The 26999-nt window shown below is 43.0% G+C and overlaps 1 protein-coding gene across 2 annotated transcripts in view; it reads right to left on the bottom strand.

The window, feature by feature from the left end:
- Window positions 1-713: 713 nt before the first annotated feature.
- CARD11 (caspase recruitment domain family member 11) overlaps window positions 714-26999 on the bottom strand; it is a 46915-nt gene continuing 20629 nt past the window's right edge. For both annotated transcript variants that reach the window (XM_010392387.4, XM_019281781.3), the window contains 23 exons: window positions 24388-24600; window positions 23654-23791; window positions 22695-23020; window positions 21759-21938; window positions 20039-20191; window positions 19820-19945; window positions 19142-19339; window positions 18462-18641; window positions 17372-17426; window positions 16038-16147; window positions 14764-14867; window positions 12071-12129; window positions 11406-11538; window positions 10729-10930; window positions 10165-10291; window positions 8843-9083; window positions 8334-8430; window positions 7182-7277; window positions 6111-6243; window positions 5389-5568; window positions 4110-4234; window positions 3164-3279; window positions 714-2603 (listed from right to left, as the gene is read on the bottom strand). In XM_010392387.4, the coding sequence (XP_010390689.1) occupies window positions 2399-2603; window positions 3164-3279; window positions 4110-4234; window positions 5389-5568; window positions 6111-6243; window positions 7182-7277; window positions 8334-8430; window positions 8843-9083; window positions 10165-10291; window positions 10729-10930; window positions 11406-11538; window positions 12071-12129; window positions 14764-14867; window positions 16038-16147; window positions 17372-17426; window positions 18462-18641; window positions 19142-19339; window positions 19820-19945; window positions 20039-20191; window positions 21759-21938; window positions 22695-23020; window positions 23654-23791; window positions 24388-24600 (3497 nt within the window). In that variant the 3' untranslated portion in view covers window positions 714-2398. The remainder of the gene's footprint in view (window positions 2604-3163; window positions 3280-4109; window positions 4235-5388; window positions 5569-6110; window positions 6244-7181; window positions 7278-8333; window positions 8431-8842; window positions 9084-10164; window positions 10292-10728; window positions 10931-11405; window positions 11539-12070; window positions 12130-14763; window positions 14868-16037; window positions 16148-17371; window positions 17427-18461; window positions 18642-19141; window positions 19340-19819; window positions 19946-20038; window positions 20192-21758; window positions 21939-22694; window positions 23021-23653; window positions 23792-24387; window positions 24601-26999) is intronic.

The raw sequence follows: 26999 nt of genomic DNA on the forward strand, positions 1-26999 counted from the left end.
TTTGTCCATGCAAAGAGACATAAAGCTGTGGGGAGATCACTGCAGAAACAACAGCAGCATTCTGAGATAGTCCATCCCCTCTGCCCCACCAGCCATCTGTTGCAGCCATTCTAGCAGATGGTAGCGATCCCTGTGGCACAGCCAGTGGCACACGGACATCCTCCGCACGCTGTCCGGTGAGCAGTCAGCTGGTGGCTCCTGGAGGCATCTGATGCTGACCTGGCTGAACTTTTTGCTGAAGCAGCTGAGAAATGTTCCTGCAGTTCCTCCCATTGCTCAGCTGCGGACTCAAAAGCTTTCACAAGAGGGGCAGGAACAAACCACAGGCAGCTGTTACACAAGGTTGCATTATCAGGACATTAGGAATGAATGCAAAATGCTCCTGAAAGGCTTAGTTCTTCCAACTGATGCTTTCTTATTTCTGCTTGAGCTACAGAGGATCTCTGAAGAATCATCCAATTTGTTCTATATATACCCCAACTGGTTGTTATTCCTTGCCCTGGAGGGAGTTGAAAATTGTGTGTGTAGCCTGTCCTTTTCGTAAAGAGATTGCACATGGAAGTTTCTCCCTGCTTGCACAGTCCAAGCAGATGGCACTGGGCAGGTAAAAAGCTATTCTCTGAGAAGTGCTAGCTATGAACATTCTTTCAAACATTAATAACTTGAGAAACACAGCGGCAGCAATTAGATGTAAAGTGACATAAATTACTTCTTGAAGATTCCATTAGTTAAAAAATGATGTGCATAAAAGAGAAGAGCATAAAAGAAAAAAGAGCATCAAGTAAAAGCGCAATCCCACAAGCCAACATACACTGACCCAGTCTACCTGAGAGACACCCCCAGCAGAAGTTTGTTGCAAAGACTAGGGAGCAGCTGATCTAACGAAGGCAACCAGACCAGATGTTTTATTTAGATTCTGATTGGTTTTTTATTGCCTGCTGCAAAAATCAGTCCACACCACCAAGATGGGGGACTGGGGATGAACACAGAAGCAAAAAGTAAATTTGTTTAAATGCATCTTAAAATGGAGGGATATGGCAAGGAAAGAAAGATCTAAGGACAATGGGATGCACAACTCTTTATCTGTAGGTCAATTTTTATTGCATTTCAGATCAGCAGTTGCGTGAGTCATTATTATCGGGTCAGTTTTATTGGATCAATTTGGCAATCTCAGTACAGCGTCTAATGTCGAGAGGAAAGGTTTCAAAGACTGAAGAGATTTAGGAGTCTAAGTCACACTCATGAACAGTGGAACTTAAACTCTCTGAGGACTTAAGTGCTTTTGAAAATGAGACATGGTCTCCTCAGCCCTATACACACTTCTGGAAGCGTGCATTATCCCACTTGGCCACAGCACAGCGTGGTGCTCGCTGGTCTCCTCGCTGTCAGCCACGGCACACAGGTCAAGGACTGAGTGGTTCACAGAAATTACTGGCTTATGAAATTCTCCTTTTCTTCTTCTCAGAATAGTCCCTCCTGTTGAGAGCAGGCATGTTGGCAGGCAGTGATGTCATAGAAAAATATTTCAGTGAAGAAACAGAGAAACCTGTTGTCCAGAGAAGGCACCACGGTATTTTCCATGAGTAAAAAAATGTTAAAAACTGAGAGATGTACAAATGAATATGATGCAGAGGCAGGGATAAACTAAATGAAATGTTGGCAGATCTGGAAAGATCTGATGTGCCACTGGGACAGTGAAGTCTGTTTTCCTGTAAGTGCCAGGACTACAAAGGAAACCTGAAAAACTGTTAAATAAAACTGGGGTTTCAAAAGGAAAGGAAAATTTTCATTTTAGTTAATGCCAGGAAGAATAGCTGTTTTCTTCTCTTTTCATTAAAATGGCTGTGGAGAAACAGGGCGACAGAGCTGCTCTGGCCATCAGCAGTTGTGCTGCTGCTGCTCCCAACCAGCCTCCAGCTTCCTCAGCTGGGTATGTTCTCACTTCAGGGGGGTGTGGGGCACATATCAATTCCACATCCTGAAGCCCAATCCCCATGCCTTATCCCTTTTAGATTCCACTTATTTGGTCTCATCAGAAGTTTTCAATGAAATAAAAGAAATCCATATTTTGAACATAATAAATTACCCCAACCTCCCTCTCAAGGTCTTTGTCCTCATGTGTTAAACAGGTGCTGTCCCTTAAGAAATGCCAGCGGATCAGAAATTGTGGTGGTGGCTGTAGTCTGTCCCACAGCCTGGATCCCAGCATCTGAGACATGGGCTCTTCAACACAGCTCCAGTTCCATTCCAGACATGCATCCTGCCAGCAGGAAGTGCCCAGCCAGCAAGGGTGAAACAGGAGTGAGCTCTGGGCACCTCATCAAAGAATTCTGTGAGCCCCTGCTCCACCTGGATGTGTCATTTGCTCACCAAAGAGCTCCATGTTACTTATGGCTTTTTATAGCTGATCCTCATCTATCCAAATGGTTTTCCGCTGCTCTTCCCCGATCCTGTCTTTTATTGTCCGGATGAGATCCTCAATGCTGCTCCATGCCTCTGCCTCCACAGAGGCATAAAGGCAAGGCAGTGCTTCTAGTTCTTTCTCCTTCAGGCGGCACATCCGTAAAAACTCATCCTCAGCCTCTGGCTTCGGCAGCAGCTTCCTGGATCAAATGAGCAGACCAAAAATAAATGTCCTGCATTCTAAGTTAATCCTGTAGTCCCAGCTGTTCCATCAAGAATTTATTTTCTCCTAACTACATACAAGCAATAAAAGCAGTGAAGAATGCAGCTACTCCAGGTGTGCCCTCCCCTTACCTTCATGCTGCCCCCAAGGAGAAATATTTGCTATGGGGAAACAATTTAAGAGCATTGAATGGAGGGAGAGTGCAAATGTTTATGAGCTCTCCTCTTCCAGCTTGCATTACCTTAAGAAATGCTGTGGGAGTGCTGAGCATGGAGAAAACCACATTTTCTTTGGTCTCATCCTCCCACAATGCTCATTGCCACCAGTGACAGTGAAAGAGTGCCAGATTTGGGGAATTCCTGCTTTCTCCGGTTGTAAGATTTCAGGGAGGAATCATGGGAGGAAACAGTGCACATAGAAGTACCAGATGGAGAGGGATGAGGTTCTTTATTTCTCTCAGTGAGAACATTATTGGACTCAAGAATCATTCACTGAATAAGATGGAATATCAAATATGCAAAAGGTTTGATATGTTACCTGAACCTCTTGATGTTTTTCTCTGAGACTCTTATAAAGAGAACAATAGGATATATCTTGGCTTTGATTAAATCCTTTGTGCAGCTTATTCCAGCTTCCAGGAGACAATGCTTGTTCTAAAAACAAAGTCATAACAGTGTCACAAAGGAAATTCACTGCTGTGGAATCTCAAGATAATGGTATCTATCCCTTATGGGGTCATTTAGAAAGCTCTCTATTTACCATTGTACTGATTTAAAACCTTTTAATCAAATACATTTAAAGTCCAGCTCCTCCTACTGGTTTAAAACTAGTCAGTCAAGTATCAGCTGAGCTTAACAGCTTTCCAAAAAGGTTTAAAATGGAAATGGATTGTTCTAAAGATGAAAAATATGATAAAATACCAGTTTTACATAGAGACACAAAACACAGGCTTGCTTTTTGTTCAGAAAGAACATCCGATGCAACTACTTGTGAGAGAAAAAACCATCACTTTAATTCTCCTTTTTTTTCCATGCTGTGCATCAAATCTACTCTATTTGACATCAGATCTCTGTCTTGGGCATTGTTCTCTTTCTTCCGTACACCCCTGTGTCTGGGTTTCAGGCTTCCCTTTCCTTTGTCTAGGTTCTTGTATCTCTCACTCTCTTGTGTATTCATATATACTTATGATATGAAAAGGAAATGACTAAAGGATGGAGTACAGAAAATGAAAGGATACTTAACTGCATCTATGTGGGTCATCACAGGGAATGAGGGAGAATATAAAAGAATATGGCTGAGGATGGGAAAGGAAAGGAAAACAAGAGCACAAATAAAAAGCCATTTGGGGGAATAAATACAAATCTGAGATTGAAGGAGGGCAGGATAGAGAACATGCAACTTTAAATTGGTCCGTCTCTTATGCAAGACATGGCAGAGAGGTTCACAGAGAGCCCAGGGAAGGTACACAGAGGACTGGGAGCACCTTGGCAGTGACAGCCTCAATGTTGGCAGGTACAATACATTCGTATGTGTTCAGATTCTTTTCTCTGCTGAAGATGACAGTCTCCGTCCTTTGCTTCCTTAAGAACTCTTCCTTTGTTACAATATCTAGGAAGAGATGTGGTTGGGGATAGAATCAAATTTACAACAGCAGAACATGTAGAAAATATCCAGTAGTACTTCACATGGGATGTAAGGATGGTTCAGGGAAGGAAGATGAGCAATGAATTGTCTTAACAGCTGCCTCATTTCTTCCATTGAATTCAATTAAAGCCTAATCTGATCACAGCTGAGCATCTCAGCTATATCCTACACCAATGAGTCCTTGGGCAATTACTACAACACTATGAAGGCATTAAATTAAAACAGTAAATACAATTCCAGCACCTAATGTTATGTAGTAACAGTTCAGGGATGGAGGATGCTGAGAAGTGCTAAAAAAAGAAGGTCTCCTCAGCACAGGATCCTAAAACAAGGATTTAGTGTTCCAACATTTGTGTTTAAAGTTTCAAAAAAATTTGGCTTAGGTTGCAATGTGTGATATCAGCCCCCTTGTGAATTGCAGCTCCACATCAAAGCTTTTGTTTTATGTTGCAAGACAGGGGATATTTATTATAATACTTAACTTCTCAGGTTCTCTGTCTGGATGACTGTAAGGCTGCATACTATGCTGTGGGTATTCAATATTAGTGTAAAAATGAAACGTCAGCTCTGTTTAATGCTGGGTTGTATACAATCCTGCCCTGCGGCCACCACGGCACTGCGTACTGCTTTAATAGTAAATACTTAGCATGGAAGAAAATCAGTCTTTCCAGTAGATCAAATGCACAATCTTCACAGCTTGGATGAGACAGAAACCTAAAGTCGCTCTAGGGAAGATATGCCTCATAATAGCAAATACTAGAAACAAATTAATCAAAATTTCACATTGCCTAGATATGCAGTATGCAAACAGTATGCAAACAGAAAGAGCACTCACAGCATTTCAGTCTCTGAGGGGCAGCCTAGCAACCACACAGCATACACATGGATAATATTTATAGACATAGAATCTCATAACCATGTGTACTGGCTGTCTCAAAAACATTCAAATATCCCAGATAGTCTCAAAAAGCAGGATTTACAGCTACACATCACTCTGATGTGACTTGAAGTACCTCAAGCAGCTCTCACATGTGCATTCCCCTACGTGTGCACGCATATATATGTTCGTATTTCCAACACTGAGGGTTGACAGTCATGGCCCTCTTTTATCCCATTACCTGGCTTGCATATGTTGAATTCCAGGGCACCTCCAGAGTTGAGAAGCTTCTGCACCAAGGGCTTGGCAAGCATGGTGGGGGTGAACAGTACAGGGCGCCTGCGCTCGCAGTGGATGGGTCTCACCAAGCTATAGGGGATCAGACTGAGCTTCTTATCGATTTCACTCTCAGAATCCAAATCTGAGCAAAGAACAAGACATTTATCATCTGAGTTCCCCTCCATCAATATTTGGAGAAAAAAAGGAGACACACATGAACCAGAAATGGCATGATTAGTCATACTGGTCCCTCCTTCCCCTTTTGCTGGGGTTGTCTTTACTATACTCACAGCACTATGATGTCCAACCTAATACTAGATTCAAGTGCCTTTTGCTTTCAAGAGATTATTTCTTAACCTCTTCAACCCAACATTTGCTTGGAGACTTTCTGCTTGTTAGCTTGACTTACTCTAAATTAAATGTTTTGGAGCAAAAGGCAAGAAAGCACTTAGGAAGAACTGCCAGTCAAACAGGACATTTCAGCGTCCTAAAGCTGCCCATGAAGGCTTAGTGGCCCAAGCACTTTTAGCAGAATCAGTTTTGGTCACAAATCCTGTTGAACTTTTGCAGAGTCAACCACAAATGCAAGACCTATGATACATTTCATAGCCATGCTGTTGTGTAGATGTTTATGTAGGCCTTTGTGTCAGTGCTACGTGTGTAAAGGCTGTTTTAGATCTGCACCTTCCAGTTTATCAGGCAGCTGCTTCTTCCCTTCGGATGAGCTCAGTGCCAGGCCCGAGGGCCAGCCCGTGACGATGCGGACCCGCTCGTTGCTGTTCATTCGTTTGTATTTGTTCTCAGACCTACTGACAAACTAAAAAAGTGAACAAAAAAAAGAGAGATTTGACTCTCATTTCTTGCATTATTTACCCTCCCCATGTATTCATCAGCTGACACCCATTAACTACGAGATCTGAATCACCTGTGTCTATCAAAGACAGGACTCCATGGATCTGTGGACTGACTTCTAAGGCTCTTTAAATATCATAGATCTGTTTCAGAGCGGGTGTTAATCCCCTCTGGGATTTCTTGTTTTGTTCTCTGCTCTTAAGAGGCATGTTTTCCCTTCACAGAGCTCCCTGCTATCACCAGTACAAGCACTGATGTGTACATCATACCCAGAGTATGTGCACAAATGTATCACAAGTTATACCCAAACTACCTCTTCTTTACTCTACAAGAGAGACTTAGAAACTCCCAAATGGCATCTTTTTACAGTTATTTTACATGAGAAATGGGCTTCATGCTTTCCTTCCTCATCCACCCGACTATTCCTCTATCCAAACATTAACTCCTCCTCCTGTGTATTTGCTAACCTTTCACAACCTCCTTCCTTCACAAGGTTTATCTTTCACCCACAAGTCTCTGTCACGCTCAGTCACTGGCCCACAGTTAAAGGACTATTTCCTGATGGAGCCCTATCTCACAGAGACTTGGAGATTTGATCCAGTCCATTGGATTTGTCCTTATGGTACAAGCAAAGCACATTTCAGCCTCTGATGGCAGACGTGGGATTCCTCAAGGCACATCCGTAATGGAAGCTATGCTCTTAAAAACAAACACCCCGCATCACAACAGAAAACACAACCCATCCTTCTCGTTCGTGCATTAAATCTCTTTTTGATAGGAATAAATTCCAATACAACCTCTAGACCTGAGCTGGGATTTCTGGGGGAATTAGGATAGCCTGAGAATATCAGCTGTTCAGATCCACTATTTCAGACATTGCACTGAGGATTTGAACTTTATTACCTGCAAAATCTGGCCCAAAAGAAAGCTTGCTCTGGACAGGCGAGGGCTGGTTTTTGGGTCACTCTGTGGGGCAGGCTCCTCTGGCTGCAATGTATTCTAGTAAAAAAGAACACAGGCGTTTTTCTCCTCCACCCTCTTTTTTGTATTTGTTTTTTTAAATCATAATATTTGGGAAACAAAACAAGCCAAGACAGATATTTTATATTTCCAGTAAAAGAGGAGAGTGATCGATACCTATCCCAAATACAATGTTCTAAACAAACTGTGGACATAGCATGGCTTGTGCCAAGAAGCACTGCTTTTTCACTGCTCTTCACACTCCTTTTTTCACAGACTGCTCTCCACACCTAAGAAAGAGGTAATTTCTGCACCAAGAAAGATCATGCACAGCTTTTGCTTTCACAAGCACCTCTTCCAGTGATCTCTGTCCCTTTGATCAGTGGGGATGCGAGCACAGAAGGAATGTGTGACACTTAACCTTGACTGAAATCAAGCACAAGCACCGTCTACCTGTCCCTGCAAAAGTTAGAAGCATGAATGTCTCCCAGACTCTAAAAATAACTTACAGCAACTAATACACTGGGAAGGTAATTTTAATTTTGTAAAGATGGAATTTTGGGGTCTAAAGAAAGAAAAATCAAATTACTTTTTGTGATGGAAAAGGAGAAAATAGAAGGGCTGTTGTGTGTGAAGGCCTGATAATCCCAATTCTCTCCACAACATCTAGGCTGGAAGAGACAGGTCTTTCTAAAGTGGGACAATAGACTCTGTGGTTTAGAGGCTTGTTCACAATCGGAGAGAAACAGCTCTGATTATTAACTCCAAGGACACAGCTTCTTCCTCATGTGTACATGAAGATGCATTCAATGTTTACAGGCAGAGAAGCATGAGAAGGGTAACTAAAGCACAGAACAGTTTTGACTTTTAAAGTGTACTCCTTCATAGCTGGAAGGGTTAATAGTGAGCCAGAGCTGGGTTCATTCCCAGGGACATTATTTAAAGCAAACAGAAGGTGCCCACTGCCTGACACAATCAAAACCTACAGAGAATGTAAACAGGAATTTCTGTAAAATGATGATGAAAAATGAAAAATGAAAAAACAGTAGCAGGGGAGTATGAGGTGTTAAAAAGACTTTGTTTGTGGATACTTACCCGCAGTGCCCGAAGGGTATTGTAGGAGTTTTCTGTCTCATCTTTGCTTCCTCTGTGCATCAACCGCTGCAGCTTCACCAAAAGGAGTTGCTGGGCTCTGAAAGAAAAGATGGAATCATGTAGATCAAGATAGTTTTGAAACCACTCAGAAGAAAGCTGGATTGCAATGGGTCTGTGCCTACAGAAAAGATTAAATAGAAATAGCAGTGAGGACTGACTGAACCATGAAGTAAAGGCAGGAACAAAATAATATGAAGAACTGCATTGCAGTTAAGGATTAAAGAATATCCATGGAATATTTGCGTATTATACTTTTTGAGCAACCCACTTTATTTTTTCAGGTGACATCTGGAATCTCCTTTCTTAAGTTTTATAGCTCATGTTGTAGTTTAACATCACCAGATCTTATCTCAAAATTTAAGACAGATACCTCTTTCCTTACAGCCGTAATTAAGTTCCCTGTTTCTAGATCCCTGCTCTCAGTTGTGGCCACTCAGCATCACCCTCACCTGCTGTAGCTGGGAATGGTCCCCATCTCCAGGTCCCTGTCAGTGAAGGGATCCACCCTGGCACACAGCCACTCACACCTGCCCTGGTACATGGTGTCGAGGATGTGGACGATCTCATCACATTTCACTGACAGGGAGCAGCAGTCCAGCTGGCTGGAGATATTCAGGTTCAGGCGGATGTGAAATGAATCCCCTGAGGTGATGAGCCCTTCTTCCAGCTCCGACAGCAGCTTCCGGTACCCTGCAGCAGGGAGGGAAGGGGTGAGGCAGGATCTCATGCTCTGCTCTTGCTGCATTGCCGGGCATCCTCTGGGAGAAGCCACAGCACAAACTCCTGGGGCTCCTCCGAGAGAGGTTTGTACTTCCAGAGCGCTGCCTGCAGTAGTTCCAGCAAGATCATGGGCCTGCACCTCAGAGATACTGATGGGGCATTGCCTCAGGGACAGACCATGCTGCTGCTGTCAGGCCTGTGGGAATATTCTCATTATAATGCTGCTTTTAGGTAACTCCATTCTCAGTACTCCCCACACAACCTGTGGAACAGAGAACTCACCAAAGACGCAGACACAGCTATAGCTCTGCCCTCTAAGTACAGTGTGAGTTCTGCCACCAATTTTACTGGCAAGCTATTCCCCTTATTAGCTCTAATTGGCACTCCCAGAATCTATAACATGCTTTATCTGCAGTTAAGTGATGCTCAAAAAATTGCAATAGTCTTTTCTACCGTTGAAAACATCAAAGAAAATCAAAGGCATCACTTCTTGTGTGATCTGTGCAGCTGAAATTCTCTAACCAGCATAAAAACACGAACGCCCATTTATACACACCAGTAAAGAATGGATTTTGGAATGTAATTTTTGATCCATAACCTGAAATTATCATTATAGGCCCTGAACACTAAAATCAGATTCTGTTCGCCACACATGAACTCCGGCTGTTAAAGATAAGATAAAGCCACAAAGTAATAAACAGGGCAACTCCATCAGGTAAATGCTAAATTGACCAGCTGGATAAAGATCATTCAGCTCACCATGTTGTATTGCAAAAAACTGTACATAAAAATAAGATTGAACGTGTTTCACGAATCATGTTGCTATTGGCCACCATGTAAATTTTTCAGAATCCTCTTGACAAGCACATGGGCTTTTTATTTTCTCAGTCACCAGGCTAAAAGCTGAAACAGTTCCACAGAGGTGCTGTAATTAACACCAGTGGCATGCTCCAGATTTATCCCAATACAAAGGATATGCTGGTCCTGTCACTCTCTTCCAGACAAGTTGCTATAACAGACCATATGAGATGAGAAATACTTCCGGTCTTACCTTCATGATTTGATTTATACTGGAGTGTTACTGGACCACTGCACCTCTGAATTGTCCAGTGAACTTCTTCCTTTGTGCAAGTATCCAAGGGAACACTTTGATTTTCCCCTTTAATGCAGCCCTCCAGCTAGATATGAAAGAAATATCACTCTCCAGCGCAGGGTCAATATCTGAGTCAATTATACCATTTTTTTTAAAGTGTCATAATCTTTTTCTTATTAAACAATGCAGACACTTTGCTATCAGGATGTAGATTATGTCTTAATTATATAATTATTTTTCTCTCAAATTAGGAATGCTAACAGTCAACAGAACTGCAGCAGTTGGACAATCCCAGGCTTCCCTGGGAGTAAGGAGTGCAGGAATATAAATTGTGGGGGGTGTTTTTTTCCCCTTGGAGGCATTTTAATAGGAAAATGGTCTGGCAACATTGGCAATGGAGGGAAAACTAAGTAAAGAGAAACTTGGCAGAAGCACTGTTGAACTTGTGCTCATGGGCTGCCAGGGACAGCATAGGTGGGTGGACAGACACCCTGTGCCACTTGGTGATGATTTCATGCTCACCAGGAGGATCTGGTGTCCCTCCCGAAGGCCAGCTTTCTCTGCAGGGGAGCCTGTCTTGACAGAGCTGATGAAGCTGCCCTTGTCATTGCCCCCGAGCAGGGTGATCTCTGAGTTGAGGCTGTCCCCGTTGAGTGTCACGCGCTGGATCGTGTGACATGAGCTCCTGATGCGGCCCACAGATGTGACAGAGGGACGGAAGGGTCTGGTCCATGAGAGGAAGGGACAGTTGGTTATCTCACTCTGAGTTAAATGCATGTATGATAAATGAAAGATATAGAAATAAACCTCCAGCATTACCAAGCACTAGGATCTAAGGACTCTAAAAGAAATCCTCCTCGTTACAGCACAAGTTCTGGAGAAGAGCATCTGGATAGATCCCAGTGCTCTGGCATCTCTGAAAACTCAGCGTACAACAGTTCTCCACTCTGCAAGCTCTTGCAGCGAGATAGCAAGATCACAAAGAGAAATTTAAGCCTTTAGAACGTTTAGTCTGCCTTGAAGTTTTTGAAATTTGAGGATTTGAGGGTTTACAGGACATGAAGGGGCTCCAAGATAACGTTATATTGCTGCCACCATAATCACTCCTGCCACTATAACTTCAGCAACTAATAAATAAATAGAGAGTTTCTACCACAGCACCCTTTCCTCTCAGGTATTTGAGATGCCAGTTTACCTACCTTTCTAGAGAGAACTTTCTAAATATGGAGTTGACATGCTCAAGCTCATAGGCATCCAGGCCTTCTGACTGATGAGAAGAAGAGGAAGAGTGCACTGAAGGAGCTCCATGTGACTGCCTGTCATGACTGTCATCTGGAAAGAGTAACAAGAATGATAATGAGTCCTAGATAAAGTGACAAAGATGAAAAAGAGGAAAATTAATTTTAATTGAACCCAACCAAAGCTGAAGTAGGAAATTCCTCAGGCAGAGGCATGAGGACATGGCACGAGGAATGCCTCTCTCATAGAATAGAAAGTGGGAAGGGACCTCTGGAGACTGTCTAGTCAAAGGTCAGTGCAGGGTCAGCTCAAGGAGATTGCTCAGGACTTTGTCCAGTTGAAGGACATCTAAGGATGAAGAGTTTGACTAAAACTCTCTGGACAACCCTGTTCTAGTGCTTGACCCCCCCTCACGGTAAAAAAACGAATCCTTTTCCCACTTAGTTCTTCAGGAATGACCGCTTTCCCCTTCTTAACACTGGCTGACCCTTTGTTTTCTCAATTTACTCACAGATTGTGCGTCCCATTTTCTTAGAGGGGGTTGGTTATCTGACAGTCTCTGTAGCTGGGGAGCTGATAACATATTAGCTCATATTTCAATTACACATGATATCCTCTTGCTTACCATCCAGCTCCAAAGCATCACATCCAAAGCTGTCATTGTCCTCTTCAACCAAGCTGGAACTAAAAACAAAGCATGAGATAATGGAAGAGAGAGAAAGTTGCACACTTTCCAGCTTTCAGCAGATTTCATTAAGTTCCGAAGGAGGAACTTCTTCTGTGAAAAAGGAAGATGTTGGAGGCGTTGCATCAGGCAATGGTGCAGATGCAAAAAAATAAGCAAGTAACATCCTTGAGAGTCCAGGGGATATATAGAAAAGGGCAGGAAGACAACATGTGTCAGCCAGCATGGGAAGCATGTGAAGCAGCAAGAAGGTTCAGAAGGAAGAAATGCCAACAGCAGTGAGGGAATGAAGATTTTGCTGAGGACAAAAGGAAGCTGCTGACTGATGGTCTGGTGTGTGACTCACACCACACTTGGTTCACATGGAGATAAAGGGCTGCACAATGCCTGCTGTGCATGCACTGCACCATGGGGGTTTTCCATGACAGAGCAAAAAGCCAGAAGTTCACTGATGGACAGAGTAAATGCAAGGGAAGTTACTGAGGTGCAGCAGTAAGGAGTAATTTATCTGCTTGATTTAAAGTGCTTGAAGTTTTTTATAGCAGTTTCAGGGTACCTCGCATGGCTACTCAGGTACCTGCAGTACAGAACAGCAAAGTGCTCCAGGCTTTGGGAACTGCCACAGCTCTGCTCCCAGCCCAGCTCGTACAGCCATTCCTGGTAGAGGTGACTGGATTGGTTGGCCTGAAAACCACTCAAGATTCTCTAAAATTCTGCTCTTACAGGGGTATTGGGGCTGTCCAGCCAAGTGAGTGATCTGTCAGCTTCACTAGAAGGACTTCATTAAAGCATGTCCTTTGGTTGCAAAGCTGTTTAAATAACAGCTTGTTGTTTTTCCCATTCAGAATGATTTGTAGGTCTCCTGTGGAGCTGATATTCCTCATATTTGGCTGTAGCTGAAGGGTGAATTTTTGCAGCCAGGCTGCAGAGGATCAGCTATTTTTACAGCATGCATAAGCAGGGAAATAATGTACCTTTTCCTACATTAAATGATGATCTCACCTTTTTTATTCACACAAATTAAGTTGAGATGAACTGTGAAACCTGCAACTTGGCTTGCAAACAGCAATTATTCTGGATTATGTTCACAAATAAGTTACAAAAATTTATCATGCTAATTATAAAGTTATTAGCTACAGTGAATTTTTGGGCAGGTTCTTGAGATACTTGACTTTAGTGATTATCAGCTCAACAAAGTAAACCCACATTCAGACCTTGTTCCAGGGTACCTTTTCTTTCCACACAAAGAATATCTAATATGAGGGAAAAATTCAGATTTCAGTACAACTCAGTCTTCCAGTGCCTTAACACATGGAACAGAATACAGTCACAGTTACAGTGAAATAAGTCCAGAAGATGAATAATCTCTGTGTAATCTCTACTGTGTTCTGTAATACACTGCAAATATTGAAAGGTTCAGGCATGCCAAAGGCTTCTCAAGCACCTGAGGCACAAAACATTCAAATCATTAATAAAAAAGCCTTTTCTCATCTTGTAATAAAACACACTTTAAAAAGGGACTTGGAGGGCAATGTAGGAGAAGCTAAGGGAGACTGAAATAAACACTGCTTAAAGCCTCAGCAGCCTACAAAATTATGTGGGAGGACCAGCTGAGGATGCCCTCAGTGGAAAGCTGTCTTGCAAAGCTCTCCAGAGAGAGAGGCAAAAGTGGGAGTCTGCCCAAGATCAGATTGTTTTGAAAAACATAAAAATATGAATAAAGGTCTAATAAAGGTTAGATATCAAAAATAGATCTAATAAAGATCTAAACCCTCCACATATATTGCTTTCTTCTAAAGGTCTGCTCTGTTCTTTTCTCCTTCTGCTTGGGACCTTTAGGGAATGTATTTGTATTTCCTGATATTTCTGATGCAGACACTGATGCTATTGACACCACACCAACACAGCATGTCTGAGTATCACATTGCAAAAAACCTTTTAGAAAAGGGGTCAGTGCCCTTTAGGGAACTGTGAGGCAGGAGAGGTCTCCCTCCTTCCTGCCACCAACTTCCCACTCACCAGCTGATGAGATTTCACTGCCAGGGGAAGTCCATGGGGCCCTGACCCGACAGAAGTGGAAGCTGCAGCAGAAGGTGAAGCCAAGAGCAAAGCCTCTCTCTCCACTCCCTGCTCTGCTGAGAAGCAGACCCTGAGACTCAGAAAAACCACCTCCCTCCTCCACTTCTCCCCTCCACTCCTCGCAGACATGCAAGCAACTCTGCTCACTTCGGCAGCTTACAGAGAAGAAGGGCGAGCTTTGAAAGAAGGGGAAAGAACAGGGACACAAGGGCAGCATGGAGCTGAGGGGCAAAAACTGAAGCTGGATCAGTGTACGAAGGTAGAGAGAGCACTTTCTCCAACAGCATCAGTGCCAAGTGATTCCAGTCCTGTTTCTGTTCATTACAAAGTCAGTGCTGCAGTGGTATCACTGTGTCATTCATCCTGGCTGAACCGTCAGGCACTCCTGAGTGGTTTGGACAAAATGTGGGATGAAGGGCTGCAGCCTTGAGAAGTTAATCCTGCTGCTTTATAGAGGCTCTTCAATCAGAGGCAGACACAAGGACCTCTACAGCCCTTTTTCCCTTGTCCTTGTGCCATTGGGCTCAGGACAGGTTTCCCCACATGTGACCCACCTGCAGTGAGGGGTGTCCTCTTTGCAACGCCGCACGATGGAATCGTTCCCGGGAGGCTCGGGAGTGGTCGACATGATGCTGTCGTTGCGATTCCGCAGGGTTTGCTTTGAACAAGAAACCAAAAGGTTTCAGAAAGGTTATCTGGTTGAAATGTGCTCTCACCTCTAAGTCACAGCAGCATTAGCAGTGGTGCTCTGCACTGGCCATAGTCTGCACTGAGAAGCACACACAGAAAAAGAAGAAAAGTCGATTCTAGCTGTGCAGAATCCAAGAGCACTCATATATCCCAGTTTTTAGCACAATGCCCAGCTTGTGTGCTGGCACTGCACCTTCTCCTGTGACCACATAACTGCCTGATTTACTAAGCCATTGTAACTTTACCCTTGATGTGTGGTGTATATGTTGCACAGCTGACACAGGAGGAGGATGAAAAGCAGTATGTCTACTTATATAAATATATATATAGTTGGAATGAGACAGAAAAACACAGATCTTCATATGTTAAATAATCTTCCAGTACACTGGAAACTAAAACCTGAATTGCACTAGAGGGAAGACCAGTATAAGGCATCTAAATATTCAACAGATATTCCAAAAAGATATTCCTAACCCAGCTAAGCTTATTATGAGTGGCAGCAAGTTCTTTCCTGGCTGTTCTTGAGTATAATTTTAATTTCCTGGGGGCAGCATTTTTCACAGTGTTCTAGAAAGATGTCTTGTTCTTTGTTATTAACACTCTGCAAGAGCACTCTCTCTATCTGCCTGTCCTGCTGTGTCAGTGCTCACATATGTATAATGGAATATCTACCTTGCAAGATTATGGGGATACAGCAAGCAGGGAAGAAATGGTTTGATTATGGTATGCAGAAATTTCCAACTGTGATCTGCACCCCTTTTCTCACTTGCTGTTACTTATAGACAGGAAAAGCATTATAGAACTCAAAAAATCCTTAGAATTTTCCCAGATAAGTTACAAAGCAGTTTTAAAGCAAATCTCTTTCTTCTAACAGTAAATGTTAAATGGCATAAGGAGACAGCAAGAGGTCATAAATACCTCTGAAATATCTTTAAATAAACATAAACCAATTCTGTGATTTTGGGAAAGGCTAATAACATAGTTCTAACAAAATGCTGGTAAAAGGATTAAGGGAGCTTCTGACAAGGGCCTTGAATGTGATCACAGCTGGGATGCTGGGGAAGTGCTAATACTGAGCTGTGAAAGCGCTGAACCACATTAGGAGAGACAGTTGTAGACAGGCAAGGGGCATCCTTACAATCCTGGTGACTTCACAGCTGCTGATGGAGTTACTGATGGACACAGAGGAGCTCGTGTCCGTGCGGCCGGTGCTGCCCTCGGCCCCGTCTTCATCCTGTGCTCTGACTGCTGCACTCATGGGGACACAGGGAAACACAGACAAAACACACGAGAGAGAAGCACGTCAGAGCACTTCCAGTGCAGAGTCTTTCACAGATGTGCCACTGCACTTATGTTCTCTTTCCATTTCAGCTGGTCTTGTACTGGACAGGGGCGGCAGACACGCTCCTGCTCTGCAGCTCTGGCTCGACACCTTCCCCAGCAGTTCCCGACAAAGCACGGAAATTCCCACCCCTCTGCACAGACTCCTGCCCACTTTGTCTCCCAACTCTGTCCTGGCCATTTTTAATAGATCTGTGAATGCTATTTGACAAATAAAGAAAGATTGTTTCGTGAATTTATGTTCTAACTTCATCACCTGAACCAGGCGATCTGCAAGGTAGGCTCATTGAATTACACATTTTTACTACAAAAAATTTACAAGGATCAAGAAGCCTGGGATCCCTCCGCAGCCCCAGGTAACACAGAGTGAATGTGGACTCCTCCCCTTCCTCAGCACCTCTGATTGGTACTAATGTTGCACACTGCCTGCTAGCAAAGCTGCTGTTTAACATGGAGTACCTTGGAGCGGGAGCCGTGTTTGCCATGGTGTTTTGTCCAACAGAGGCACACTGTAACACACAACAACTGAAGGAAGTGCTGCCTCTGATGGTGTTTGTTTCAGGGATAGTGTTACACAAATAGGAGGAATTAGGAGTAACTCAAACATGAGTGTACAGCAACAAATTTGGTAACTTGGCAGCTGGCTGGGGCGTGGGTCAATCCCCCTCTCTGAGCTTTTGCAATGCTTTAGATTTAAAATTAATTCTGTTTTGCTGAAGGACAAAGGAACTCATTAGACAATCACTAGATTAGGGCCTTTTCAGCTTGAATGATTTTTCCAACAGCAAAAAGAGAATGGTATGATGATTTTTAGTGCAGATGTTACACAAATGACTTTACAACTTTTGTAAACTAAATGGAAAACTGAGAAAACAGAAAATTTAGCTAAGCTATGGGATGCACATCGTGTGCCTGTGGAGGCATCTTTGGATGGAGAGGACAGTGAAGTAGAACACTTGACTACTCTAAATTATTACATTGGTATCTGTGAGAGAAACTGGTTTTTTTTTACTGACTTGGACTTAGTTAACAATTTCCCTGGTTGGCATATTTGCTAAAACAACTTAAAGAGATTAAGTGAAAGAGACAAAGCAATGGAAAAGGAATAAGGACATGGGTGCTCTTTCTGACCTTGAAACTCTGATGTTTTGTTCATGCTGACAGGGGATTTAGCTCTTGGACTTATCTAAAAGTAAGAGGACAAAAATCAGCACAAATGCAGAATATTTGCCACACACTGTAAACCAGATATTTTTACCACCTTTTTTCACTGCTACGTTGTAATATACTTGCCCTCCTTTAAACAACAAGACCCAAAATTTGGAAGATATTTAGGTATCTAAATACCACAGCAGTGATGGAGGGTTAGCTACCTGACTACTTTTGAATGTCTGGCCCAAATAACATTGCAATTTACAGATTCTGCTGAGGAAACAAAGAGACAAAAGGTGAAGTGGGTGCCTTGGGACTGGTTTCAGGCAGCTGTTAATACAACAGGCATCCTTTTGGAGTGTGCAATGTGAAAAATGCAGCTCTATCGCCATAAGTAATAATGACAGTCAGAGCTCAGAAAGGTTATGAAGGGCAGGGAGAATTCAAATGCAGATGAAAGGAAAGAGAACCTCAAAAGCCGGAATGTTAGATTTTTGTGGGTTTTCTTTACAATTCATGAATACAGCATCAGATAATAGCTGTGTGAATGCAGCTGGTTGGGAAAATCATGAACCTAACTCATGCTACCCCTTCCTGTTAAGGGTGAGGAAATTGCCATAATTTAATTCTAAATTAGACGGTTAATTTTGCTCTAGATTGTGTCCACTTCTTTCTATTTTTCCTTCCAGCTGCTGAGAGCTTTTCCTCCAACACTTTGTTTTTCACCTTCAGTGTGTGTTGGACCTCAGGCATTATGTCATTTTTTTTCCCCACTAATGTTAAGGAGGCAAAGAATCAATTTATTGACAATGCTCCAAGAATGTGAATGAACAGCAGAAGCAAGAAGAAAACAGAAAATGGGGAGAAGGGACAGAAAACAGTCTATAAAGCCTGATTAGATCTGCTCCTCAAGATGCAAATCACCACAGGGCAAAAACTGACAGCTCACTATCATACACAAATCTATTACCTTTACAGCAGTTTCAGAGGCACTGCCACAACATGTGTTATGTCTGATAGTTCTAACAGTCCCTGCTCTGTGTCATTCCAGCCTCAGATTCAGACACACCTGGATCCCCTTTAGGTTGACTCTTCTCTTGAGACGAACTTGATCAGGCAAGAAGAATTTGTTGTCTTCTGGAGAGTCTTCAGAAGTGGAGGAGTCATCAGCTTCCTGACCATTGGCTTTTGGGCCAGAAGTCCCAAAGGCCTGGGAGATAACGGTAATGGGAAGATTCCGTGGCAAACTCTAAAGGTCACAAGGGAACACTTTTACTTCTGAGACCAGTTTGGTACAACACATGACCTTCCTCTAGAGCAATCTGATTGAACCTATTGTGACTCTGTGCTTCCGAAGTTCATGTAGAATGTGGCTCCAAACCCAATCAATAATTTGGGTTGAGATTAGAGGGGATTTCTGTTCACTGCCTGAATTCGGTTTCACTCACATTCCTAAAAATATTTGTAGTTTCTAACCCAGTTTAGAAAATAATTGGTTTTCTGTATTTCTTTCCCTACCATTTAAAGTCAAGCTGTGGAATGGCAGCCTTTGGGAAGGCATGTGCATGACAGACAACCTGAACAACACTACAGCAAAGAATTCACAACACTGACATTTAGTAGGAGGAGATTATTTTTTTCAGTTAATTCATGGAAAGAATTTAAAAAGTCCCCTCTCCCTTCCAGACCAAAATGTTTGCAAAAGCAAGTCTTAACAAAAGAGATCACATCCGTTTTGCTCAGCTGTACCTGGTCAAGGAAGTTGTTGTCCTTGGAGAGGCGCCGGAGTTTGCACTCCAGGTTGACGATGCACGCTTCCTTCCGCACCACCTCGATTCGGAGCTCGTCGTTCCGCTCCTCCAGCTCCCGGATCTGCTTCCTGTATTTGTCCTTCTCTATCAGACAGTGTGAGTACTGCGTCTGAGCCTCGTCGCGCGAGCGGAATGCCTGCAGCGGGGCAAGAACCCTCTGTGGCACCTGGGCACCAGACCCTCCTCCTGCTGCTTTTGTTTGTGAAGTGCTGGCAACGGGCACTTCAGAAGTGGTACCCAGTCACCCATTAACACAGCAATCAGGACCAGGATGTGCCACAGTAGCACCATCAAAAATTATGATGATGAGGGTTTACATCTCCCTCTGGGTTGGTGGGAAAATGTCCCAGAGTGCAAACGGGGTGACTTGACACTGACATAAAGCCTTGCAGGAGCTGTTGTTAAGATCCTGGCTCTGCCTGCCAGATGCTACACTGTGGAAACAACCCAATATTACCCTGTGTTTAATTACCCTAATGCAAATCCCAACAAGTAATTCTTTTAACTGCTTATTTTATAATGGTATTTTGGGCCCAATTACCCACAATTCCCCAAAGTGACACAGAGGAGATAGAGGCTTTTGCTACTGATTTCCCCCACTTTAACTGTGAGATACCTGGTCCCGCTCCTTTTCCACCTCTTCCAGCTGTATCATTACAGTGTTCATGCGGTGCTTGTACATCTCACAGTCTTTTCCTAGTGTTGAGCACTTTAACTCCAAATCTTCTTTCTCCTCAAGATACTGGAAATGACAAACTGTTAACCACCACCACTCCCAGAGGCATTTTGGGCACCAGCCTGAGATATTCCATCTCTCAACCCTTCCATTTCTCACCTTGTCTCTCAAGTCCTCCACATGACGAATCTCCTCTTGGAGATTAAAGATCTTGTTGACCAACTCATGACGATCCTCCAGTGCCTCCTTACGGTCGTGTTCCAGAATATCCAAAATGGCTTTGTCTGAATCTGGCAAACCCCTCTTGTCAGCCTGAGGAAAGACATTTTTTAGAGCCAGGCCAGGGAAACAGAAAATAGTTTTGCAGGGAGAAAAGTATCAAAGACAGTAACAGGCAAGAGGAATAGCAAATGAACAAGGTACTGCAATGGGAAAGCAGGAGAAGAGATGGGCATTTGTTCATATTTTAAAGCATTGTCAGAAAAGATGAATAAAATCTGTCTTGCTGTCAGAATAATCTGATGAAGGAACTGTTTTACTGGTCTATTGTACTGGCTGTAATTTGATCTGGTTTGGATGCAGTGACAATTCTTCACTCCAAGCCCTGCATTCAAAACTCTTTTCTATTAATCAGCTCTCACTGAGTACAAAAATCACGCTCTTCCAAAGAGCAGGGCCTAAGAAAATATTCAGGAGAATTTTTAAGTCATGCACAGGCTTTGCAGAGCTGTGCTCAGAGAATATTAAACATGCCTGGAGTACCTTGTAGCACTACTTCATTTCCCACACTGTCCAGGAATATAATTTCTTTCAGATTTAAAATTAAAAAGATTACCAAAGCAGGTTCCAACACATGATTGCCATCCAAAATTAACCATAAATGGAAGATGAAAAAAGCACGAAATGCCAGCAAGGAATATGCATTTTTTTTTTTTTAAATACCTAGACTGAATTGGAGATTTCAGGGATATTTCGGTTATCCAGTATTTCTAAGCATTCCTAAGCATTTCTAAAACAACCTGGTTCAAGTTTATTTATACTTTCGCTTAGGAGAATTTAAATCCTATTTTTAGCTATTTCTCTGTTTCTTTAAGTGCTGTAAGACCATTTCAATTAATATAACAGACCTACATGGACCAGAACTCCCAGAATCTTCTATCCTACACTGTTTTTCAACCTTTGAATTGGATTTGTGTTAGAACTAAGAATCGTTAGGCGCTGCTAGAGGCTACAGCCATTTCTGAAAGGCCTTCTATTGATAATTTTTAAGTGTCATTTTAAAATGCCACAAACATTTCCAACAAAGTGCTAAGCAGTCTCATATATATCCCATTATTTGGCTAAGCTCTAAATGTGCTGCACATCATTTGTTTTCCCTACCTACCCAAACACACATTAGTTGAGCTCCCTGTGCAAGCAGGATTCTCCAGGGCACCCTGGTGCTTAGTGACCGCTCAAGTACAGGAACCTTTGTTACCCTCTGCTTCATTAAAACCTTTTTGGCAAAGATATGACAACAGCCTGACACAGGGTACACAGAGCCACTGTCAGAAATTTCTGGACTGGCTGTTTAACAGAGCTTTGCAGTGACAGGCTGGTACAATGTTCAGCAATTCAACACTGCATTCTTGGAAGAGCCAATTTCTCATGTACACTTGATTTTTTTAGAGGACTATTTTTGTAGAGCTCCTCCTCATGCATGTGTCTGCGCAGGGAGCACTCCAGGCAGCTGGGAGCTGTACAACCAGCCTTCTGTTTGTCCAAACTTTGCACTTATGCTGGTTGAAGCTTTGCAGGCAGAGGTTTCAGCCAACACTTCCTGCACTGTAACTGGAATATGCTTGAGTTTGGATTTAAAGGCAGCAATCTGCTTTTATACCTGAATGATGGACTGTAACTCTTGGATTTTAGTCTTCATCATCTCATTTTCCCGCTCCAGCTCCAGAACCTGTTCCTTTTTGGGTCGGTTTTCAATATCATTTTTCAGCTTCAAAGACTGGTTCCTCTCCAGCTTGCACTCCTCTTCCACCTTGTTCAAGCGATGCTTCAGCTGGTCAATCTAGAGCAGCCAGGGAGAGTGAAAAGGAGAAAGAGGAGAGGGAGAGAATCCTTCCTAGCTCTGACATTTAGTGCTCTGAAAAAGCTCTCACTTCCAGGTGAAAACATAGGGGGAAAAATAGTTTAAACTGTGAATGCTAAGGAGGAGTTGATAATTGGGTGCTGAATGTCCACAACTGAACTGGTGAAGTTTCAAGTACAAACCGGCTACTTGCCAGCTGTAACTCATATGGGCTGACTGTGAATATTTAGAACACCTGGATTAAAAAAAAGTGACATGTCCCCAATCCTTTAATAAATAAAGACGTATGAAACAGAATGAACACTTAAGAGGCTGACCACACATTGTGCTTTTTGCACGTGGACTATTTGGATCAGGAAAAACAGGAGAAAATTCACGATATGTTTCTGAATAAACCCTCAGCAGCTGTAGTGCTGCTGGATAACTGTACCAAGATATTACTAAGCCTAAAAAAGCCAAAATTATGTTCTTAGTAAGGAAGTATGTTTTAAATTTTATTTTTACTTGCATTCTGTTAATTCATTATCTGCCATTAATACACCTCACTGCAGTTGGCATTTCTATACATTGATGCCTCCAATCATCTGGGTAATGTCTTGGGGTGACCTTACGATGTGTATCCCATATCAGCAAGCAAAAGAGAGCTCTACACCTTTCTGCTTCTCATTTTCCCAGATGCCGCTGGCGCTCTCCATTGCTGTTGCTGACTAAAGCACCCCAAAGCATTTATCTCACCTCCAACTGCAGGTCCCGGCTCCTTATCACAGCCATGCTCTTCTCGTCACTCAGCTGGGCATATCTCATGGCCAGATTGTAGTTCTCATCTTTCACCTTGACCAGCTCATCGTTGTAGTTGTTTCTCTCCTCTTTCATCTTGTTGTACCTCTCCTGGAAGGTCAGCAGCTCTATCTTGTTCAGCTTTAGCTGCTTTCGCTCATCCTCCAGCTGGCGGGACTTGGCCAGGAGCTCACAGCGCTGCATGTCTTTTGTCTTCACTTGCTGCTGCAGCTTGATGATCTCATTCATTAGGAAATGGGTTAGGCCTTCATGTCCCTCCTCCACTGAAAATGTTTGAACAGCTTATCAATGTCTAGTGAAGTACCTTATTTAAGTTACTTTATTAACAAGTAGGATCAGAAGAACTAAGTAAGAAACAAGGGGCCAGAATATGTACAGAGGTGCAGAATTTGCACAAATTCATACACATCTGTATGTCTAACAGTACAAATATTACACAACACACTGGTATCACAATCCCAATATACACACATACAGCTTGTCTAGATAGAAGACAAAGCCTTTACATTTGTCTTGTTTCAGCTGAGCCCGTAGAAATAGCACAACCTTTGTAAAATGAATCTGTACAAGTTCAATTAATCTGAATGCATCAAATGTGCTGCACATGTGTAGGTCATCAGTGTAATTTAGTTCACTGTTCCAATATAGCTTCTCCTGAGATTTCTGGCAATGTCTATCATTTCATTTGAAGCTCTTCAGCTTCATTCAGACAGCTAGGATGTCCCTTTGCTTTATACATTACCTACCACATTTTGCCTTGAAGGGGACTGAAAAGCTGCAGAATGCTACAATAAGATTACCTTTTATTTCCACTTCTTTCCCAAAAAAAAAAAAACAAGCCAGTCTTCCAGATAGTCCTTAGTTCAACAGGCTCCTTTATGATTGATTCTACTCACCAACAATAGTGGAAAATCTCCGAGTAGGTTCTTTCCCTGTCACCAGTTTGTAGAGTTCAGGGTAGTAAAACTCCAGGCTCTCTAAGAACACCACGTAGCCTCTCTGGCCCTTGGTGTGGAGGATGTCCAGCAGTCGGCCTGGGTACAGACAGAAGAGAGGAGACACATCAGCCCCATCAGTAGCATGAGCAAGTACCACATCCCTGAAGTCAGATCTGCCTAAGGTTCATCTCTGCCACGGCGAGCTGTGCAAAATCTGGCTGATTAACTGAGTTCAGCTGAGCCCATAAAGTAATGCCACCAATTCTACATGTTTGTGCTGATCGTTATTCTGAAGGAGTAGAATGGGCAAATTGGTCTGGAAATTTCAAAGGACAAGTTATTCAGTGCAGCCTTTACCAGGCAAGGATGGCAGATCCTCCAGTGACAAATCACAAAGTACTGCAAGCTGAAAATTTGCTCCTAGAATGGCACTGGCTGCTGCTCATGCTAACTGAAATATTTGCCAAGGCCTTGACGGGAGTTTGAACCCCATGAGCTCCAGTCTGCACAGCACTGGAAAGAGTCTTTGTGATCAAAATAGCACCAGAATCCTCCCTTACTTTAAACCTCCTCTAAATAAGATTAAAGGTTTTCATTTGGTGATGTGCAACTTGATACAGGCTCCCTCCAGACTTAGCAAAGCAAAGCTATTCACACAGGGATGCAGATAGAGCCACTGACCAGACAATTACCTGCTCTGTTAATTTTGGAGGGCAGCATAAGGGAGTTGAGAACCTCATCCTCATCCTGCTCATCGATGACTTTGCACTGCCGTAAGTAGGGGGTAAGTTTGGCTGGGTTGATGTAGCGGCTCAGCATGTGCCGGTTGCATTCCACATTCTCCCACAAAGCCTCCTCTTCATCTTTCAGTGTCTCCAAGCAGTCATCCATCTCTGGCTCTGCTCCTGAACAAGGGAAACAACTGGAAAATGAACACCAAGCAGGAGAGCTTCAAATCCCAGTAGTTTTTTGTACTTCCACGTCATATGGGATGAGCTCAGAACCACTTCTGACTAATGCTGAATTTGCCCAATATTGAAGCTGTTTGAAGTGCAGCCTGTCCACAGCTTATCTGGGAAATGACAGTTCACAGAAGTGCTATCTTGAGTCTGTGAACTATTGCTCATCGCTCTCCAGTGATGAATCTGCACTCACCCAACTCCACCAAGGTCTCTACAAGTCAGAGGATCCCTCTGCTCAAGAGAGGCAGTGGCAAAGGGCACAGTGCAAGGCAAGAAGTGAATGAACCTGCAGAGCTCAGAGCAAAGACAAATACTGGCTGCAGGCAATGAAGGCATTTATCCTCACCTCCTTTGCTCCTCTCAGCTGTACTGAGGTGAACCTGTGCAGATGCGATGAGCCAGCACCTGTAAGTGGCTGCACACAAGAACAGTTAAGCAGGTCTGTGTCTGCAGCCGGCTGTGGATGCATTGAGGGGTGTGAGTGCAGGTACCTGGGAGCTCAGACCTTGCCTTTCCCTGCAGGAGGGGGGAGGTAACAGCGTTGTGTCACTGCAGTCTGAAAATGTTCTTGACTCATGCAAATGCTGTCACACGGTTTCTGAGTGCTTGCAAAGCAATTTCCTGCCAGCTCCTAATTTGTACCCACCTCATTAGAGAAGGTTACATGGCAGGCTACAGTGAGGCAAGAAAACTTGTACTGAAGTTAAAACAAAAGAAACTTTGCAAAAAAACCAAAAAAATCTTTCCTTCTTTATTTTGTAATAAATATTAACTTTTCACTTAGTGCTATTTTGCATTCTAGCTTTCACAGAATCTCGTGATCCAGGTGGCACGTGGAACATAAGCTTCTATTTCAAGTTCAGAGACCCTGGTGGAAGAATATGCAATTCTTGGATCATATGCGACGAGAGCTGTGCTTTATGAGGCTTTGCTAGTAATCAGTAACTAAAGACCTCAAAAGCAACATGTTGTTTTCCTCAGCTTCCAGCTGTAGGAACTGGGGAGCAGCCTGCGTTACACGGAGCATCCCTGGGCAAAACCAGCTCATAAACTGCACAGCCAAGGGTTATTAATTCCTCATTTTGAAAACTAAAGCCAAAAGTGCTAATCTGCTAAATAATGCGTTTGTCAGTGTTCTCACATAATGAAATACAGACTATTCCTACAAAAACAATGCATGCTCTCTGCTTGATGCTTTTAAAAGCTTTTTCAATTTGTCAAAAATCCTAGTTGGGGTTTCAATATCTCTGTGAGAAAAATTTGGATGGTTCCTCACAGTATGGGCAAGTTAAGGGAGTATTGCCAGGGGCTTTGTTCTTCTCCTGTACTCCAGCAAAGTTCTTTTCTTTTCAGTTTCACATCCTAGGAGCCACTTTTTCCACATTTGCTTTGATGCTTGCATGTGGATTCATTACTCTAGTTCAGAATATCAAATATTCTGGGAGAGACAGCAGTCCTCAGAGGGCCAGGAAGAGCAAGGCCGTTCAATGGGATCCAGAATCATGTGGCAAGGCTGTAGTTAGGGGAAAAATCTCCCTGATCTTATGAGCTCCACACTGGCTGGGTGAAATTCTCACCGAATGCCAGTATCTATGTGTGGTAAAACTGACACTGAAGCAATGAGCAGAATAAAGGTAAAACAGTAGAGAAAAAGCTTTACAAAGCAGGTTGCAGTGGGAGGAATGCTAAAGGGGAAAGAGCTTCATCTGAAGTCCTCACACATTCTCATGAGCCTCATTCTCCACCACTTATTCTGGAAGTAACTGTATTTCACTTCAAAGGTGAATTTAACAAACGCTACATAATTGGAGAAGCTGGACTTTGGGGAGTAGAAGGCAGTGAAGCAGAAGGTCACACAGTACCTCAGTCAGCTCACAGCCACAGCCATCCACTGCAGCTGAAAAAAGGAGAGTCACAGGCCCTTTAATTTCTGGGAGCGTACCAGGGAGCTCACAGATGGACCTCAGAGTGCAGAAGAAGCACTTGCCTGAATTTCATAAAACGCAAGATATCTTGTAATCTGCTGCACTGAACCAGAAATTATTGCACACTGTCAGCAGTTCCCTCAGGACATTAGTAAGGGATTTCTCCACTAAATGATTCAAAGAAGAGTTCACTCATCAGCGTAATTCTCAACACAAATACGCTTTTTTTTTTAACCTGACATTAAAAAAAATCTTTACCAAATAGTCCCTTGTGTATGGGCATAATACATCCATACTGTTATTTTGGGGACATAATGTTTAATGGGAAAGCAATAAGTATATTAGATGGGTGGCTAAGAATTTTAAAAGGAGATTTCTGGTAGCAAACTCCTGCTAAACACAGTGTATTAATAAGGA

Source organism: Corvus cornix, chromosome 14 (assembly GCF_000738735.6).
Source record: "Corvus cornix cornix isolate S_Up_H32 chromosome 14, ASM73873v5, whole genome shotgun sequence".
NCBI classification, from domain to species: domain Eukaryota; kingdom Metazoa; phylum Chordata; class Aves; order Passeriformes; family Corvidae; genus Corvus; species Corvus cornix.